The sequence below is a fragment of the Notamacropus eugenii genome, chromosome 2, assembly GCF_028372415.1.
Source record: "Notamacropus eugenii isolate mMacEug1 chromosome 2, mMacEug1.pri_v2, whole genome shotgun sequence".
Taxonomy (NCBI): domain Eukaryota; kingdom Metazoa; phylum Chordata; class Mammalia; order Diprotodontia; family Macropodidae; genus Notamacropus; species Notamacropus eugenii.
This window is the reverse complement of record NC_092873.1, coordinates 244,059,085-244,076,215: the sequence shown is the minus strand read 5'-3', so window position 1 is coordinate 244,076,215 and position 17,131 is coordinate 244,059,085. Positions and strand designations below refer to the sequence as shown.

The window sequence follows — 17,131 nt, the reverse complement described above, 5'->3', positions numbered from 1 at the left end:
TACCACAAATGATCTCTAAATTCTCATTCAACTCAAAGTCAGTCAGTCAACAAGCATTCATTAAACATCTACTATGTGCCAAGTCTTATTAATCCTATGATGTCCTATCACCCACTTGCTTCCATGTCAGACTACCCCTAGGCATCCAATTCCTTAAATCTTGCAAGAAAAGTTACATCACTTCCTTCACTTTGGCAACTCCCCATTAGTACACAGAACCTTCAAGAAAGAAAAATGACCCAGAAGACTCCTCCCTCCACAGCACTCCAAGGGATTCTGTCCCTCAAAGCCAGCTACTAAAAGCACATTCCAGAGTTTTAGATTCATTTTCTTCATATCTTTTTGCCTGTCACAAAACTTTGACAGATGTCAGTAGAGAGAGAGAGAGAGAGATTGGGGTATATGATGCACATTTAGCTCCCTTTACTAAGGGAGCTAATTGTCTTTTTCCTAATCAGAAAGGTTTCTTGACCATTTTGGCTAACCTGTGCCTGGCTCTCCCCTCCCTTTGTCAGATATGCACTTAAAATTTGCAGCAGTGACCACTTAAGTTTATCTGAGGAACACTCTCTTCAGCAGTGCTGTAGTTCGCTTGAAAACTCTTGTAACCTTTCAACAGAGACTACTTACAAAAATATATACATATATAATTAGAATATCATAGCTAAATTAGATAAAAACTTATTTTTAAAATCTCACAGAATTTAAGATAGCTAAAAAGAGATAAAAAGCTCTTCTGGATCTCGACTTGTTATGAGTATCACATGATTCTTTCAATATTATTTCTATAGCTAATTTCTTTTTTTCTTTTTATATAATTTTTCCCTAATTACATGTTAAAACAATTTTTAACATTTTTTTAAAAAAAGTTTTGAGTTCCAAATTCTATTTCTCCTTCCCTCCCTCCACTCCCCTCCCCTCTCCCTGAGACTAAGCAATCTGGAATAGGTTATACATGTGCAAGCCTATAAACATGTTTCCATATTAGTCATTATGTATATAACTATGTTCTTAAATGAGCAAATTTTATGACTTTTTTAATAAAAGAGAATAAACTATAGACTAATGCAGAAAATACCAGTGAATTATTTCAGTGTTGTTACTTTTAGTACCACTGATCATTTTATCTGGATTGGACTGCTCCACCCCAAGGAATTAAGGAAACCATGTGGCTAAGGGGGCTCCCAAAGCTGTATACCCAGTTCATAGGGGGCTCTCTCCAACCTAATTGCTGCTGTTTCTTAGCAATGGAATCAATTAGCTTTATTAACTCCATTTTGGTGGCCTACCCCACTACAAGAAATTAGCACAGACTTTTATTCTTGCTAACGGGTAAAAGTAAATCTCTGAGAGGGCATTCCCATCTCTCCATTTCTTCTGCTCTACAAAAACAGCATGCTACTTCATTTACATTAGTCGGTTTGATATCACTTCTTATGCTCTGTAATAACAGGTCCTTGTGATCTGAAGTAGTCTCCTGCATAGAATGAGTACTGATTTAAGGAGACAATAATTTAACATTCATAGCAGCCTGGATTCATGTAAGCAGTGGGATCTTTATTTGTAAGAAAATTTAAGTGCTTCTCTTCACAAAATGGAAGACTCTCAATCTCTTACAGAGCCCTTCAGGGGCTCCTGGTAGTGTATAAGAACTTCATTTCTTAAATGTATAAAATTCACCTTCTATTATCAGTGTTATTTGCACAGAACAGATTCTAACTGAAGAATGACTACTATATCTGGGAATATCAGGAAGGATCTAACAATTTCAGGTACATGCTAAAGACCATGCAGTACTGTCACAGAATAAAAGAAAGAGATTGAATATTACCGGCCTTCTTTGGTAGTTCAGTCCCCATAGGCTTCCCAGGTTAAGGGAGACTTGCACCAGAATGGGTAGAAAACAGCCACTTTAGTCTACAACAGCCTTTGCTGAATTTCTTCTAATGTAAATTCCCCATCACCTATACTGGACCCTCTACAAGATTCCAGTATGGTGCAGCAGAAAAACCCCTTGACGGGGAATCAAGACAACCATGTTTGAGTCCCAGTTTTGTTACTAAATTTTCATTGTGATCCTGGACAAATAATTTCTATGGCTCTCATTGAACCTATCTATAAGATAAGGAAGCACAATGCTGTGATCTCTAAGGTTCTTTTCTGCTTTAAAATTCTTTAATTATGACTCTTTCTTGAAAAATAGATTTTATTGAAATCTTTTCTTTTTACATCATCCACATTGCCCCTGTAGACCTGAACTTCTCCTCAACAGAAAGTCACTCCTTTAACAGAGACTTTCGTATTTAAGGAAAAAAAGAAAGAAAAAATGTAGTCAAATGAAGCAATCCCTTGGAAAAATTTAACATAATATGCAATTTTTATGTCCATGGATTCCACCCTCACCTCTGTACACACACACACACACACACACACACGCATGCACGCACACACACGCACACAAATGGCATGAGGAGAGCTATTGGATTATGACTCAGTCATTCTGGTAAAGTCTTAAAGTGTGCATGCTGAACTTGGGGCACATCAGAGCCCCTGGGAGATCTCGGACTTACCTGATTTTGTTTCCTGTTCCACTTGGGAGTTAACCCTGCTCTGTGCCTTAGTACTCTCTCTCTCCCCATATTGGGCACTCCAAAAACTTCCTGAAAGCACAGGCTCCTAAGCAGTCAGTTTAAGTCACTTTATACCCTTGGATTTCAGTCCTATAGATTTTGTAGCTGACCCAGGTGACCTTTGAAGGCCCTTCCAGCTCTTACATGCTGTGAGTCTACAATTCTGACAGCATGAGGCTGCCCTAACGTGAATGTAAGGTGGAGTAGGATGTGAATACTGAGTAAAGAAGAATTCAGTAAATGAAGGAGAAAACAGAAAGGCATAGTTTAAGTGTGTTCATCTGTACGAAAATGTGAGCTGTGCCAGTGGTTCCTAACAATGAATAGTTTGCATACTTTGAGAAGGACTAAGTGCTCTTTCACTAAGGCTAATTAATGAAATTATTACAACAATGATGAAATGAGTAGAGCTTTTGGTGCAACACCTACAGTTACTCTCAACATAGAAGAAATGAGGTTGCCCCCTTGGGAGTTTCATCCCTGAAGAAATAGTTCACATACTGGGTAGAATTTGCCACAACAACTTCAAACAGCAGTTGGCATACTACTTGGGTAAGGAAAGTCTACTACCTCACAATGGTGGCATGGCACTGCCCTTTGTGATATATGGAGAGGACTCTTCTTCAAATTCACTACTCTTGAAGCCCAAGGACGGACAAAGGTGGCAACCACTGGGGAGCTTCACTGAGATCACCAATGATGGTAGTAGATTAGATCTTAGGACAATTACACCTTTTGATGATTTCTATATATTGTCGATGTACCACTGACTTAAATGATACTTCCACATTCCCTATACTTAGAAGAAATTCTCTTACTATTGTCAAAGGTCTACTTTTAATGTGTTTGTGAATTTTGAATATTAGATTCATAAAATCCAAAAATAAACACAGTTTAAAAAATTCAGAATCTAAAAAACAAAATTTTTTCAGAAATTTTTCACACGAAATAATGAAAAACAAACCAATAGGTCATGCCCAATAAAGTTTAAGTATGCATTGGACTTTTATTACTCCTTGAGAGAATACAGAAAGTGCCAGCACAGTGCCTTACAGAAGGTAGGTGCTTTAAAAAATGAATTAAATATAATAATTTTTATATATTTCTTAAAGATTTACACTATTCTTTATATGTGTTATCTCACTTTATAATCCTGTGATTATCCTCATTTTGTTGATAAGAAAACTAAAGCTCAGAGATACTAAATGACTTACCCATGGTGCTTAAGATCTTCCCGATACTGAACCCAATACTCTATCAACTATACCATACTGCCAATTGAGTACTGAACTCAATTCTATTTTTTAAATAGATTAATTGCAAATAGATTAAATAGATTAATTGCAAAAGCAATTTGGTGTAGTAGAGACTGAGCCTTGAAGTCAAGAAGATCTGGGGTAAAATTCTATTTCTGATATATATTAGCTATGTTACCAGGGGCAAGTCATTTAGCTTCTCAATGTCCTTAGCATCTTAGATCATGAAGTGCAAGATTTTTTCTTATCTGAATCAGTGGAAGGATATTTCATACTAGGAGTTTCCTGTACATGACATAATAGATCTGAACAAAAAATGATGAGTTATTTCTGGTATAAATGCTCATAACTTATTAGAATATTCAATTCAAAACACTATTTCCCAAATAATTTAGATAGATGGAATTTTAGCATATCCTAGATAGATTAATGATTGTTGCACTTCCGACAGAGGTTTTTATCTCTACATTCTTCTTATTTCAATGAAACATTCTGATTTCAAATACTTTAAATACACAAAAAATTTTAAATACTCCATTGCAGTCAAAATCTAGGTTCAGCGCCAACCAGGAAAACTGCCAAGGGTTAATAAACCTCAAATTTTGTTTGCTGTTGTAGCAACAAAGCAAAAGGAAAACAAATCTAATGTAGAATCAAAACAACTGATAAAGGAAAGATAGAAATGTAGAAATTATTCATATGAGAGAAAAAGGAAACATAAAAATATCAGTCATAGAATTATGGTATATTAGACACATAGTAGGTCCGTAGCAATTGTTTGTTGAATTACTAAATGCAAGTTTCCTTTTGCGTAAAAAGAGTCAGTCTCCCCAAACTCAACAGATCTCATGGAAAGCCTAGGATATTCTCAATATTTTTCAAGATATGATTATTGAACAACAAAAATAAACATTTGAACACAATGATCATACATTTTAATTGGAAGAATACATATGTGTGTGTGTGTGTGTGTAATTTAGCATGCAAATTCCTCTAGAGTAGGAATTCTTTGTACTTATATCCCTAGTGCCAAGCCCAGTACTTGAGTATACTAGATTAATGTACCTTAATTTTTGTTGATTTATTACTTCTGAGAGAAGCAGGAGGTTAAAAATTAAAATTAATATAGAACAAGAATTCAATTAGTCAGTAAATGTTTATAAAGCACCTACTATGTACCAGGTACTCTGCTAAGCCCTGGGAAAACAAAGAAAGACAAAAGCAGTCTCTACCTTCCAGCTCTTCACAGTCTAATGATGGAGACGACGTTCCACAAACTACGTACAAACAAGCTACATACAGGACAAATGGGAGATGATCAAGTCACCAGAATTAAGAGGAATTGGGAAAGGTTTCCTATAGAACATGAGATTTGAGCTGGGGAATTTGAAAAAAGCCTCAACTGTTCCTATTTGCTAGCCTAAAGGTTTTTTTTTCCTTTCATGAAGTTCATATAGGGAAATTCTTGTTTACCTCTTAGGACTTTGACATATGAATTTGCAGGCATATGTCTTCAACTTTTTGTGCTTTGATTTCTTCATTTATAAAACTAGCACAATAATAATTATTATATTCACCTACCAAGTGGGTAAATGGGGTAGTACCTATGAAAATATTTCCTACTCTTCCTCTGAAAGGCTCCACCTAAATAGAAGGGGTCATTAACACCACTGTTTATATTTTCACTATCAATTAAGGGATTTTATAGTATATTCCTTACTATTCCTTTAAAATATAGCACCACTTTTCATCTAGTTAAATTTCTCCTCAAATAATAACTCTGGTTTCTTTCATGTACCTTAAATTTTTTTTATCCATTACTTATTAGTGTAATTTTTAGACCATATCTATAAACATTCATGCCACTTATCAAAAGAGCCATGTGTATTCTAAATTTGAGCTTAGTTGTCTGGGAATATAATAACCCTTTTCCAGTATATAATTTGTACTGACTATTATAAAATCTGGAGAAATGACCTGTTATTTAGTAGGCAAGATAATAAAATATTTGAAACAGAAGTGACTAATTTTTTTGCCAGGACCTCCATACTTTAACATTAAGTTGTTAAATGCCAATTTGATTTAAAAATTATTTGAGCTATACGTAGTTTAATTTTTCATTTGAAACCTTTCTTGCTAATGTTAATGAAGTTTTCCAGTACCCACACTCAGAACTAAAGGCAAGAACACTGATTGGAAGGCATTCTTTACAGGTCTATTATCTATAGTTCATGTCCTGTCTCTGAAAGTACATAAAAAACAAAGCCTGGGGTCAGCATTGGAGAAAAATAGAATATGATTGCCTCCCACTTTCTGGCTCTCTCTGTACAAGGATAAAAAGGAGCAACATGTGGAATGCATGCTTCAGAAAATTTCCCATCAATAACTCAAGGTCTCACAGTAGGAACATATTGGAATTCATAGCACTTACCTCCTAGATTAAAAGCATGCATTTCAAATACCCAGAAAAATCTGAAGAAAGCATTTTGACCAAACAAGAGATGCATTTTTAAATTCATAGAGCACACATGGTTTTAATTCCCTTCAGGGAAGATATAGGCTATCATTTTTCATATTATTTACAAATACATTCATTTGTATTTAACACAACTAAAATTATCAAGTCTTTGTTATCTCTCTCCCTGAGAATAGTATTTTACTTCTACAAGTCTATACACATTTTATCTTAACTGTTTTCCCTGATAAAGTGACACCAAATTTCTATATTCCATTCATATTATCCCGCAGTTACTTCCTTCCCAAAGGAAGAGATGTTCTAACCAGAGAACCCTGAAAATTATTAGACTTCCACACATCTAGACTTTCATCACTTTGAAAATGATGCAATATTTAATGACTTTTTAAATGTTAATATTTCACCAAAATAGTCTTCAAATAATTATCATTCCAGAATCTTATTAAGCCAATCTCTCTCTCTCTCTCTCTCTCTCTCTCTCTCTCTCTCTCTCTCTCTCTCTCTCTCTCTCTCTCTCTCTCTCTCTCTCTCCTCTCTCCACACATACAGTCATATGACAAAGTTGGACTCTCAGAGATAACTCCAAATATCATTTGCTATTTCAGTATTACATTAGTACAGAAAAAAATTGGATTATTATCATCTCTCATCATCAGTAACAAACATTTTATTGAGTGCTCACTGAATCCTGCCTGGACATTATGCTAGGTATCTGGAAACTGAATAATAAATTCTAATCTGAAAGAAAACCCACCTCCCTTTTATTTTGAAAATTAGACCATGACAAATCTAATTTGTCCTGATTCAATCAGGCACTATTTGGCTCAAGTATTTTTAAATGCCTTTCTTGAATTTTAGCATATCAAGCAGGTTACTCATAAGAGAAGATAGTTCCAAAGGGAACTCCCCATTAAAAGTTCACCAAACTGCAGGGAAGAGCTTAGTATCCTAGGCAACAGGACTGAAACATTTAGATTCCCTGGAACCAAGGGTTCCTAACCAGAAATACTTAATTCAGTCACTCATCCTGAAGCCCGATGAACAGAACACTAGGCAGGATGCTGTGACCTCAGGTGAGATTAAAAAAAACACCCTAAACATAAACAGCTCCAAGGCTGCATCTCCTTCATGGGAACATTACAAAATCTCAGCAAAGTTTTACCTTTGTGCCTGATCTATGCTATTTCTTCCATTAGGCACAGTGGTGTACCTACCTACTGATACCTTTCCTTTCCAGCTGTGAATGGCCTTAAGGTCATAACTACACTCTTCATTCTAGTCAAGTAAAACATTTGATTTGGGAGAAGGAAACAATATTCCCATTGTATATTGGGCATGGTCATAACCAGGAAATGATGCATTTGGGACAAGCACCAAGAACTCTGAACAGGAGGTATTGTACCTTCAGCTAAAAGGGGAGACCACCCAGTAGTATGGAAACAGTGAGTCTAGGACACTGGTCTGAGGCAGCTGCCTCAGGAGACCCATATTCTGACCATGGATCAGGGAAAAGAGTCACACCAATGCCAATCTCAAATAGCTTTATATTATAACTAAATATTCTCACTAACCAGGTGCAAAGCTCTCCTGTTTCTATGCTGGGGACTACAAAGGTTGTTGGTACTCTCTACATTTGGTACCTGATTGTATCACCTTGGTAATAGCTGCTTTGATCTTTGTCAAGACTCTTCCTTTTTCTAGACTTCAGTTGTCTCTGATGTAAAAAGAGAAGTCTGGATTTCTAAAGTCCCTTTTAATGCTAAATCCTATCATTTGTACTATAATCTTCTTTCCCACTGTCTTTTTTTTCTTCAAGGAATAGCCTGATGCATCCTGTGATGTTCACTTGAAAGAGTAATGGCTACATTTTCATGCAGCCTAGAAAAATACTTGAAATAGCAGTTTGGAGATTGTGTCAGTATGATGCATCTTCCTTGCAGTGCTTCTGACAGTAATTACAAATATAGACCAATTTTCATAGAAGGATCAAGGATAATCTGAAATTAATCCTGCCACATAAACCCATCTAACTAACTAATGGAGTTTTTTGGTTCAAATCCCCCTGTCCTTCAGAGAAAAGGTACCACCATAGTCCTGGTATTAACTAAATTGGAATCATTTTGTGAGTTTTCTCCAAGAATATATCAGCTCTATCTATCCATCATCTCTCAGATGGAATGATATTGCTTGGGGTGAAGAGAAAAAAAAGAAAGACAGTTTTTTCCTGTCTTCTAATTTAATATGTCATAGCAATTTTTTTTATTTTCCAAATAATAAAGTTCTCCCCAGGAGCTCACCATTCCTAAGTGCTCCCAAATACTTCTCTTCCTTTGATCTTGTTAACTGTTAGTGATTTCTTCTCTCTACACTTCACCCCATAAAAATGGTAATTCTCCAGTTACCCATAAAAGTAGAATGATATCCTATGACATGAAGGAAACAAATTTGACCCAACTAATTCTAGGTCACTGAGGTAGGATAATGTTAATAATGAACAACTTTCTTGAGGTTTCCTAGTGCTTGTATATATCAAATTAAGTATATTTAAAGAAAGAAAATTCAAATATTTTTAAAAGAATGGGAGGGCAGATTATTCATCTTACCAAATGCTTATTCAATTAAGAACCATTTGCCACAAGATTTCCTTAAATATATATATTTGATATATTTTAAAAATTATGTGGTTTGTAAATTTTTAAATTTACATAATTTTTAAGAAAATACATATTGCTTAACAAAAGGAATATCTATTGTTAGAAACTTTTATGATGACCAAGTGCTCTATGGAAAATGTAGACCCTATTACCTAACATTTTTTTCTATTATGTAAAGAAAAAAAAATGTTCCCAAGAATAGAAAAGAACCATCCAACAGCAAAGTTAATATTATATGATAAGGACATAACATAAAATTAGCTGTCCTGAAACAGATTCGTGTTCAAATCAGCCCACTATAGCACCAAGGAAAATGTTTGCCCACAGTGAAGTCAAATAGATATGACCATTTGAAGCCAAAGTAGTACAAGACAACTTCCTAAGAGAGGAAAGACTTGGGATAGATCTTAAGTGTAGGATTTATTCAGACAAAGGAGGAAGGAGTTGTAAAAATGTAAGCTCTTTGAGGTCAGAGACCATTTTGGTTTTGTATCCTCAGTTCCTAGCATAGTGCTTGCAGCATTATAACTTATAAAAAGTAATTAAAGTGAAGATATTCCAAGTACAAGAACATATCATGAGCAAAAGTCCCCAAACAGGAACGAGAATAGTTTGAGGCGGGAGGTGTACAGGGAAGAACCAAGGACACTAATATGGCCAAAATAAACCATTTGTGTTACATATTAAAGCCAGAAAGACTGGAGGGAAGGCTCACTTAATATAGCATCTTAAGACTTAGTCTGAGAGATTAACACCTGAGAGCAAGATGTACTGCTTGTTCTGTGTTAAAAATGGGGACCTAACATGCTGGGAGTGGAATGTGAAAGATGGGATTTAGGAAGATTCATCTGGTAATAATACACTGAATGGATTGGAAGGAGAAGTAACTATAGTCAGGAAGTGTAAGCAGAGGACTATGGCAGTAGGGACATAGGAATAAAGATTCAGGGTTGATTTTCCAAATATGAAAACTGAGGCCCAGAAAGGACCCACAACTTATCAAACGTCACAAGAAGAATAAGTACAAGAGACAAGAGGTATAGGCAAGTCCTTAGACTCCAAAATCTTCTATAATACTATACATGATATCCCACTAATTCAAAGCAGGTGGAGATACAGGTGATGTCAGTCAATAAATATTGATTAAATGCCTACTATGTGCAAGATACTGTGATATAAGCGAGTAAGGGACAAAGCTATAAATACTCCAAAGAAAGAACTTACAGGAGGAATTTCATGACTAGCTGAAGGATGAAGAAGAATGAGACAATCGAGACAATTCTAAAATTCCAGTATTCTAGGATGAAAAAAGTCATGGAGGCACTGACAGTGATAAGCAAACTTGGCTGCAGAGACCGCTGTTGGGCAGGGGAGAGAGGTTTTAGATACACTGATATTGTAATTGTCAAGCAAAAACGTAGGTGAGCATTTGTGCCTGAAGAAATAAATGAGGGAAAGGGAGAAAAATATGAGGAAATCAATAATACAGAAATAATCATTTATATACTGAGACTGTGTTAACTCTTCAAGAGATTGCCTACTCTCTTAAGAAGGTTAAGCAGCCTGTGAATCTCTTCTTAGAAAAATGTTTTAAATGTACAGGATTATAAAGGAAACCAATTATATCAAAATTCTCTCTCTCTCTCTCTCTCTCTCTCTCTCTCTCTCTCTCTCTCTCTCTCTCTCTCTCTCTCTCTCCCCTTTTTTCCCCAGTCCCTCCATATGTAGATATAGATAAGCATATACATATACATGTATGTATATGGATGTGTGTGTGTATATATATATATATATATATATATATATATATATATATATATATATATATATACACACATGGATATATATGGATATATTTGTAAAACAAATTCACAGACCCTTGGTTAAGAACCCCTAACGTAGAAGAGTTGTTCAAGGCCATTGAGCAATGCATTAGAGATATCTGCAGCTAGAAAGTAGGAGAAGGAAAGAGAAGCCTTGTAAGACTTAATACTTCTTTGGCCACATTAAAGCTACCATGCATTTTGTGAATGAGGATGTACCCCAATGACATCTCAGCTAGCACTGATCGTATTTATGGTATACCACACGCCATGAGCTTTCTACTCATTTTCACAATTGGCCAACCAAAAATTGCATCAATAAACACTACTACATGTGGCTATGCAGTAGTAGCCATTCTACATACTTCATAACTTATAAAGGAAACTAAAATAATCAAAGAAATGAAAAGCTTTCAAATAAATAACATTTCACTTTTCATTTCTGATTTCAGGGTCAGGAAGAAGACCCATAAAATGATGGATTTCACAACCCTTCACAAAGTGTTCTTAACAAGCAGCCAAGTTTGGAAGGTCAACTAGAGAAAATAGCCTAAAGAAATTCTCCTGGAACTTCAAAGAATCATGTACAAAATATTTACCTTCTAGTTTCATCAAACTGTTAAAGTTCTACACATTGGGAATGATCTAAAAACTTCAAAGAAAGTTGGCCTAATGTATTTTTTCAGAAAAGAAAACTATTAAGGAGTGAATTATTAGCTAAGCTTCTACTGAATGACCCCCAAACTTATCATTAGAGTTAAAAAACATTCTCTAAACTGACTGTCTTCCCGTCCCTTTAAAATGCAAGACCTTAGAAACACTACTCATGATACCAAAGAATCAAATCCCCAAGGATATCCTGACTCATTAGAATGCCTTATTAATATCCAAGTTGCCTCTTCTAAACATTCAGGAGATTAAAGAAACAGCAAGGCCATTCATATCAGATCTTAGGATTTTAACAGAATAAACTTTCTAAAATTTATTTTTCCCATCAATTCAATCAGAAGTCAACCAAGGCTTGTCAAGTACAATGTTAAGCTCTGCTGTTATGAAGACAAAAATAAAAGCCTTTGTCTTCAGGGAAATTCTATGACAAAAGTATGTATACCAGGTGTGCATATTGATGTGTAAAAATAAATGTAAAGTAACATTGGAGAGGAAGAACTCAAATAAGGAAGTTGGTTAAAAAAGGCCTCTCATAAAGGGTGCCATTTGGATTGACTTTCAAAAAAAACTAGGGCATCTAAGAGGTAGAGGTGAGAAGCTAGTGTAATCCATGCATTGGAGGCAACTTGTGCAAAGTCATGGAGTTGGAAGGCAAAAAACTCAAGTATGAAATGGCAAAGCAGGCCAACCTGACTGGACCAACAAAGGTGTAAAGAGGAATAATATGTAATAAGATGGAAAGGGTATGTTGAAGCCAGATTGTAAAAGTCCTTAAATGCCAGGGACAGGAGTTTGTATTTGACTCTAGATGTCATAGAGGGATTTATTAAGCAGGGAAGTGTTAGTTTCAAGCATGTACTTAGAATATACACATTGAGAAATATCTATATGTTTCCTGGATGATTTCACTATCATTCATCCAATTCAGATGTTCCTTTATGCATACAACCACACTCCAAGAAGTAGGCTGCCCAAGTTTACCTTACAACTAGGTTGGAACAAGCATTATCTAGTACTTAATTAGTTGGGCCAGTGGTCCCCTTTATTAGCACAGAAAATTTTAATTTTGTAACAATGAAATTTTCAGGGTGGGATAGAGGTATTGCTTTAAATGGAGACAGATGACATTCAGGCAGAAAGATGTTTTCAGAATTTTGCCTTTGTAAACCCTTCTCAAAACTTATAAACCAACTTTAAATAGTTTTTCCTGCCTCAGAAAACTTTTCTTTGCCTTTTTATGTCCATGGCTATTTTTATTTTCTGCATGGTCAGACAAGTATACTTCTGATTTTTAACAGCTGTGGGGATGAAATTTCATAAAAATACATTTCATTTGGATCTGGTTGTTTTAAAATTCAAGTAACAAGATATATTTTGGTCTCAGGTTTAAAGAATTGCTTGGGTTTTAAAAATAGTAATCAAGTCACAGACTAGATATTCACAGACCCTAGATATTCCATTAGCATAAACTTATGTAGTTATGAGTAAGACAGCTAAGAAAGGGTGTAATATTTTTCACCTTCATTTAATATAACTAATATTTCTGGGTTAAGATATCTATATACATGACTCATCTATGATTATAATAGCTGAGGTTTATATCAGCTCTTTTAGATGCTTTTAAAATTTCCCTTTTTTTCTGTTAGAAAAAATGTAATGATAGCTATTAATTGAAAAAGATAAGAGAAAGAAATGTATTGGATTCTTTAAATTACTCCAGAATTCCTTAGGCAGAGGGGAAATAGATTAATGGATCAAAGAACAATACCTTAACAGCCAATGGTTGTTTAAGTTCATAGACAGAAGAAATAAGCAATCAGTGATATTAACTTTTTTCAACTTTCAGATTGAGGAAGCTGTAGATGCAAAGGGAAACAAAGCCAACCATCATACTACTTCGGGTTTCTTTTGTCTAGTCTCCTAGATTCACTGCATGTAAGAGAGCTTAGAGATGTGGAGACACAAAATAAAACACCCACTCCCAAATGGCCAGAACCTGGACAACCAAAGTCCACTTTACAGAAGTATGACAATTATCCAAGGAACATACCTCTAAAATTACATACCTTCATGTCTTCAAAACTGACTGAAGACACATAAGGTCACTAGAAAGATATATATGTGTGTGTGTGTGTGTATGTATATGTATGTATATATACATACATATATATACACTCATGAAAAGGCAATAAGTGTAGAGCTAGAAGTTAAAAGGTCTCAAATTTTCACTCCATCCTCAGCTGGATTAAACATGTGAGAAGCAACCTCTTTGACTAATGCTTTCAAGTGGTACTGTAAGAAATTCAAGAGTATTACACAAGTATATTATTTATGGGAAAGTTTAAATGGATCTACAACAAGAAGTGAGGTTTGGATTAGTTAGTGATGACTTCTCAAGATTATTTCAAGAGCTATAACTCTATTATATAATTCTGAGTTCTTTAATTCAAAAGACTTTTGTCAATGTTTTGTGCTAAAGATCATAGTGTTATCGAGGTACTGCTTTCTATTGCAAATACTCCAAAATCCATTAGCTTATGTCAGTTAACTAACATTTGTCCAAAGCCTACAATGTGCCAAGCACTGAGCTAAGTAATAGGGATATAAAGAAAGGAAAACAAAAATGAAAAACTCAGTCCCTGATCTCAAGGAGCTCACAGTCCAATGAGGGAGACAACATCTAAGGTTATAAACAAGATATATACAGGATCAACTGGGGACAATATCAAAGGGAAGGCACTAAGATTAAGAACGCCTGGGAAAGACTTCTTGTAGAAGGTGGTACTTTAGCTGATTTGAAGGAAGCTGGGGAAGCCAAGAGGCTAAGATGAGGACAAAGAGAATTCCAACAAGGTGGGATAGCCAGTGAAAATACTGAGTAAGGAGTGGAACAGTGTGCTTAAGGAACAGCAAGAATGTGGTGAGGAGCAAAATGGAAGATTGGGAAGGTAGGAAGGGGCCAAGTTATGAATGCCTTTAAAAAGCCAGAGGATTTTATACTTGATCCTAGAGGTAATAGGGAACCACAGGAGTTTGTTTAATAAAAAAGTGACGTGGCAGAACTTTGTTTTAGAAATATCAATTTGTCAGATGAGTAGAAAATGGATCAGAATGGGGAGAGACTTGAGGCAGGGAGAGAAACACGTAGGCTATTACAGAAGTCTAGGCACAATGGGACAACAGCCCGTACAATGGGATAGTGGCAGTGTCAGAGAAGAAAAGGGATCATACAGAAGAGATGTTTCAAAGGCAGAAATGACCAGACATATCAACTGATTGGATATGGCAGAGTGAGGGAGCTATTGAACTGAATATAAGCTCCAAAAGTCTTGATATCTGCAGCAGGGAAAATTAGCCAATTTATGAAGTGAAGCTTTAGTCATAGAAGTATTAGGAAGAACAACCCTGACATAACCTTATTCCTTGTCAGTATGAAAATGTACTGACTGAAGCTCGTTTCTAGCCAGAAAAGATATGTGAAATGTAAACACATTTGTTGAACTACAAAAGCATTATTATTCAGGGATAGACATCACTAACCAAACGGTCATAGAAGCTCAAACAAACAGTTAATATTAAGATGTAAATAAGACCATCTTTCAGAAATTTGCTAATTGTACTTCCCATATATAAACATCAATCTATAGTTACTAGTTCAACTAATTAGGGCATGATGCTAATCAGCACAAATTCATGAAGTTGACTCTGAAATGGGCCAGTTAAATTCTTTATATTCCATAGCTAAAGACTACACTTAATCCTAGTGATCTTACAGATGAATTTTGCTGATCATTTATTAAAACCAATTTGAAAGTGACAGGGATGTAAGGTGAGAAGAAATAATGGAAGTTGTGTGGTTAAATTAGTACAAATCCAATAATAAAAAAATAATAAAATAGACCCTTAAGTATATGGTCTATTGAATATGGATCATGGCCACGTTGTCTTCACATTCAGAGGACAATTGCCTTTACTTGCTAATACATATGATAATTTCTAAACATAGCACAACTATATTTCATGGGAGAAATGTGACTTTAGGTCAAGTATAGAACTACAAATAATTATAAGTTTGTAATACATAAAAGTTCATTTTACTTGGATAATAACTGTTCTTATCTAATAAAAAAAAGCAAAAAAGTAGAGCATCTCTGTAGAGTTCCATCAGTGACTTATTGCATCACCTCAGAAAAAAAAAGTTTTGTGTCTTTTTGCCTTAATCTGCGTTAGATCATGAATGCAGGTAGTGTAATGAAGGGAGGATGGCATAAAGGGCTACAATAAAACTTGTTTCTCAGGATCAACACACCAATTTTGACAGAAATAGGCTAACTATGGGGCCAAAAAGTACAATTTAACCCTTGATTCTCCTTTTTGAAAATATATCTTCTTGGAAACTCCTTCAGGGCAGGAATCCTGCCTTACGCTTGTCCTGCATACCTATCCACCATAGTCTTAGCACTGGAAAAAAAAAAACACTCAGTAAATAATTGTGGATTTACAGTCTTCTATTGGGATCTTATTAATTTACTTACTATAGCAATATGAGAAGCTTTTTTTTAAAAAAAGAGGCATTTACTAATAATAGAAGCATTTTAATAATAATCTTTAACATGAAAGACTTCATAGCACATGAATCTTTTTTTTAATGCTTAGCCTTATTCTTCTCCATTATTATTCAGTGAATTTGCTAAAAGAATTTTATTTTCTCACTTTAAAATCTGTGCCTAATTTTCAAGGGAATTCTGACATGTTCATCCTGTAACTTTAGGATATATATATATATATATATACATATATATATGTATATATATATGTATATATATGTACGTATATATATATATATGTCGGTTAATACCAATTATTTTGGAGATTATCTGGAAACTAAGTTGATGAAAATTTGTTGTATTCATTGATTCTCCCACCAATCTGCAAAAAGTTTTATGCTGTTACCACAAAAGCTCAGACTCAGCATCCTTACCTGGCACCCTCTTTGCCCAGTTGATCATGTGAACGAGCTCCCTGTCTGCCAAATTGGTCAATAAACCCATCATTGAAGCTTCACTGAAAGGTCTATTTGGATCATAGTCAGAATACAGTATCGGTGGCTCAGCTTCCAACAAGGCACTGACCATTTGGTCAGCTGTCAGGGACAAGGCTGGGCTATTCTTCTTGGTATGTTTTATCAAGAGAGGGCTTGGCCAAAGAGTAGAAGCTCTCATATCAGTTGAGGGTCCTGCTTCATTTCTCCCATCCTGATCATCTCTTTGGCGTTTGTGCTTCAGCATACGCCCCCCTCGGCGGTCTTTCCGGATTCCTGGGAAGGCAAAAACAAACTCATCAGGTGCCTCTGCCTCAACTCTGCACTTCTAAACTGAAATCACCAAATCAACACAACGGATCCGTTTTTTTTTTTGTTTTTTTTTTTTTTTAATATTCTGTTATGGACACTAGGAAGATAATAAAATATTAAATTGGCCAATAAGCAATTACTCCTAGGAATCAACTAAATTTAAAAATAGTAATGTTTTTAAAACATAGAGATAACCTTGTTCTTGGACAAAATACTTGATACTTTCAAAGTAAACTACTTTGCAGTGATGACTAAGGTACAATGACTTGT

At 35.2% G+C, this 17,131-nt stretch overlaps 1 protein-coding gene and 1 long non-coding RNA gene across 6 annotated transcripts in view; one reads left to right on the top strand and one right to left on the bottom strand.

Moving 5' to 3' along the window:
* The window catches only part of ESR1 (estrogen receptor 1), a 456,202-nt gene that overhangs the window by 164,603 nt on the left and 274,468 nt on the right, over nucleotides 1-17,131 (bottom strand). For all 5 annotated transcript variants that reach the window (XM_072643717.1, XM_072643720.1, XM_072643718.1 and 2 more), the window contains one exon: nucleotides 16,490-16,825. In XM_072643717.1, coding sequence (XP_072499818.1) covers nucleotides 16,490-16,825 — 336 coding nt within the window. The remainder of the gene's footprint in view (nucleotides 1-16,489; nucleotides 16,826-17,131) is intronic.
* LOC140527063 (uncharacterized) lies at nucleotides 1,164-11,502 on the top strand. Its single transcript, XR_011974659.1, has 2 exons — nucleotides 1,164-3,332; nucleotides 11,292-11,502. It is a non-coding gene; the product is annotated as an uncharacterized lncRNA (long non-coding RNA).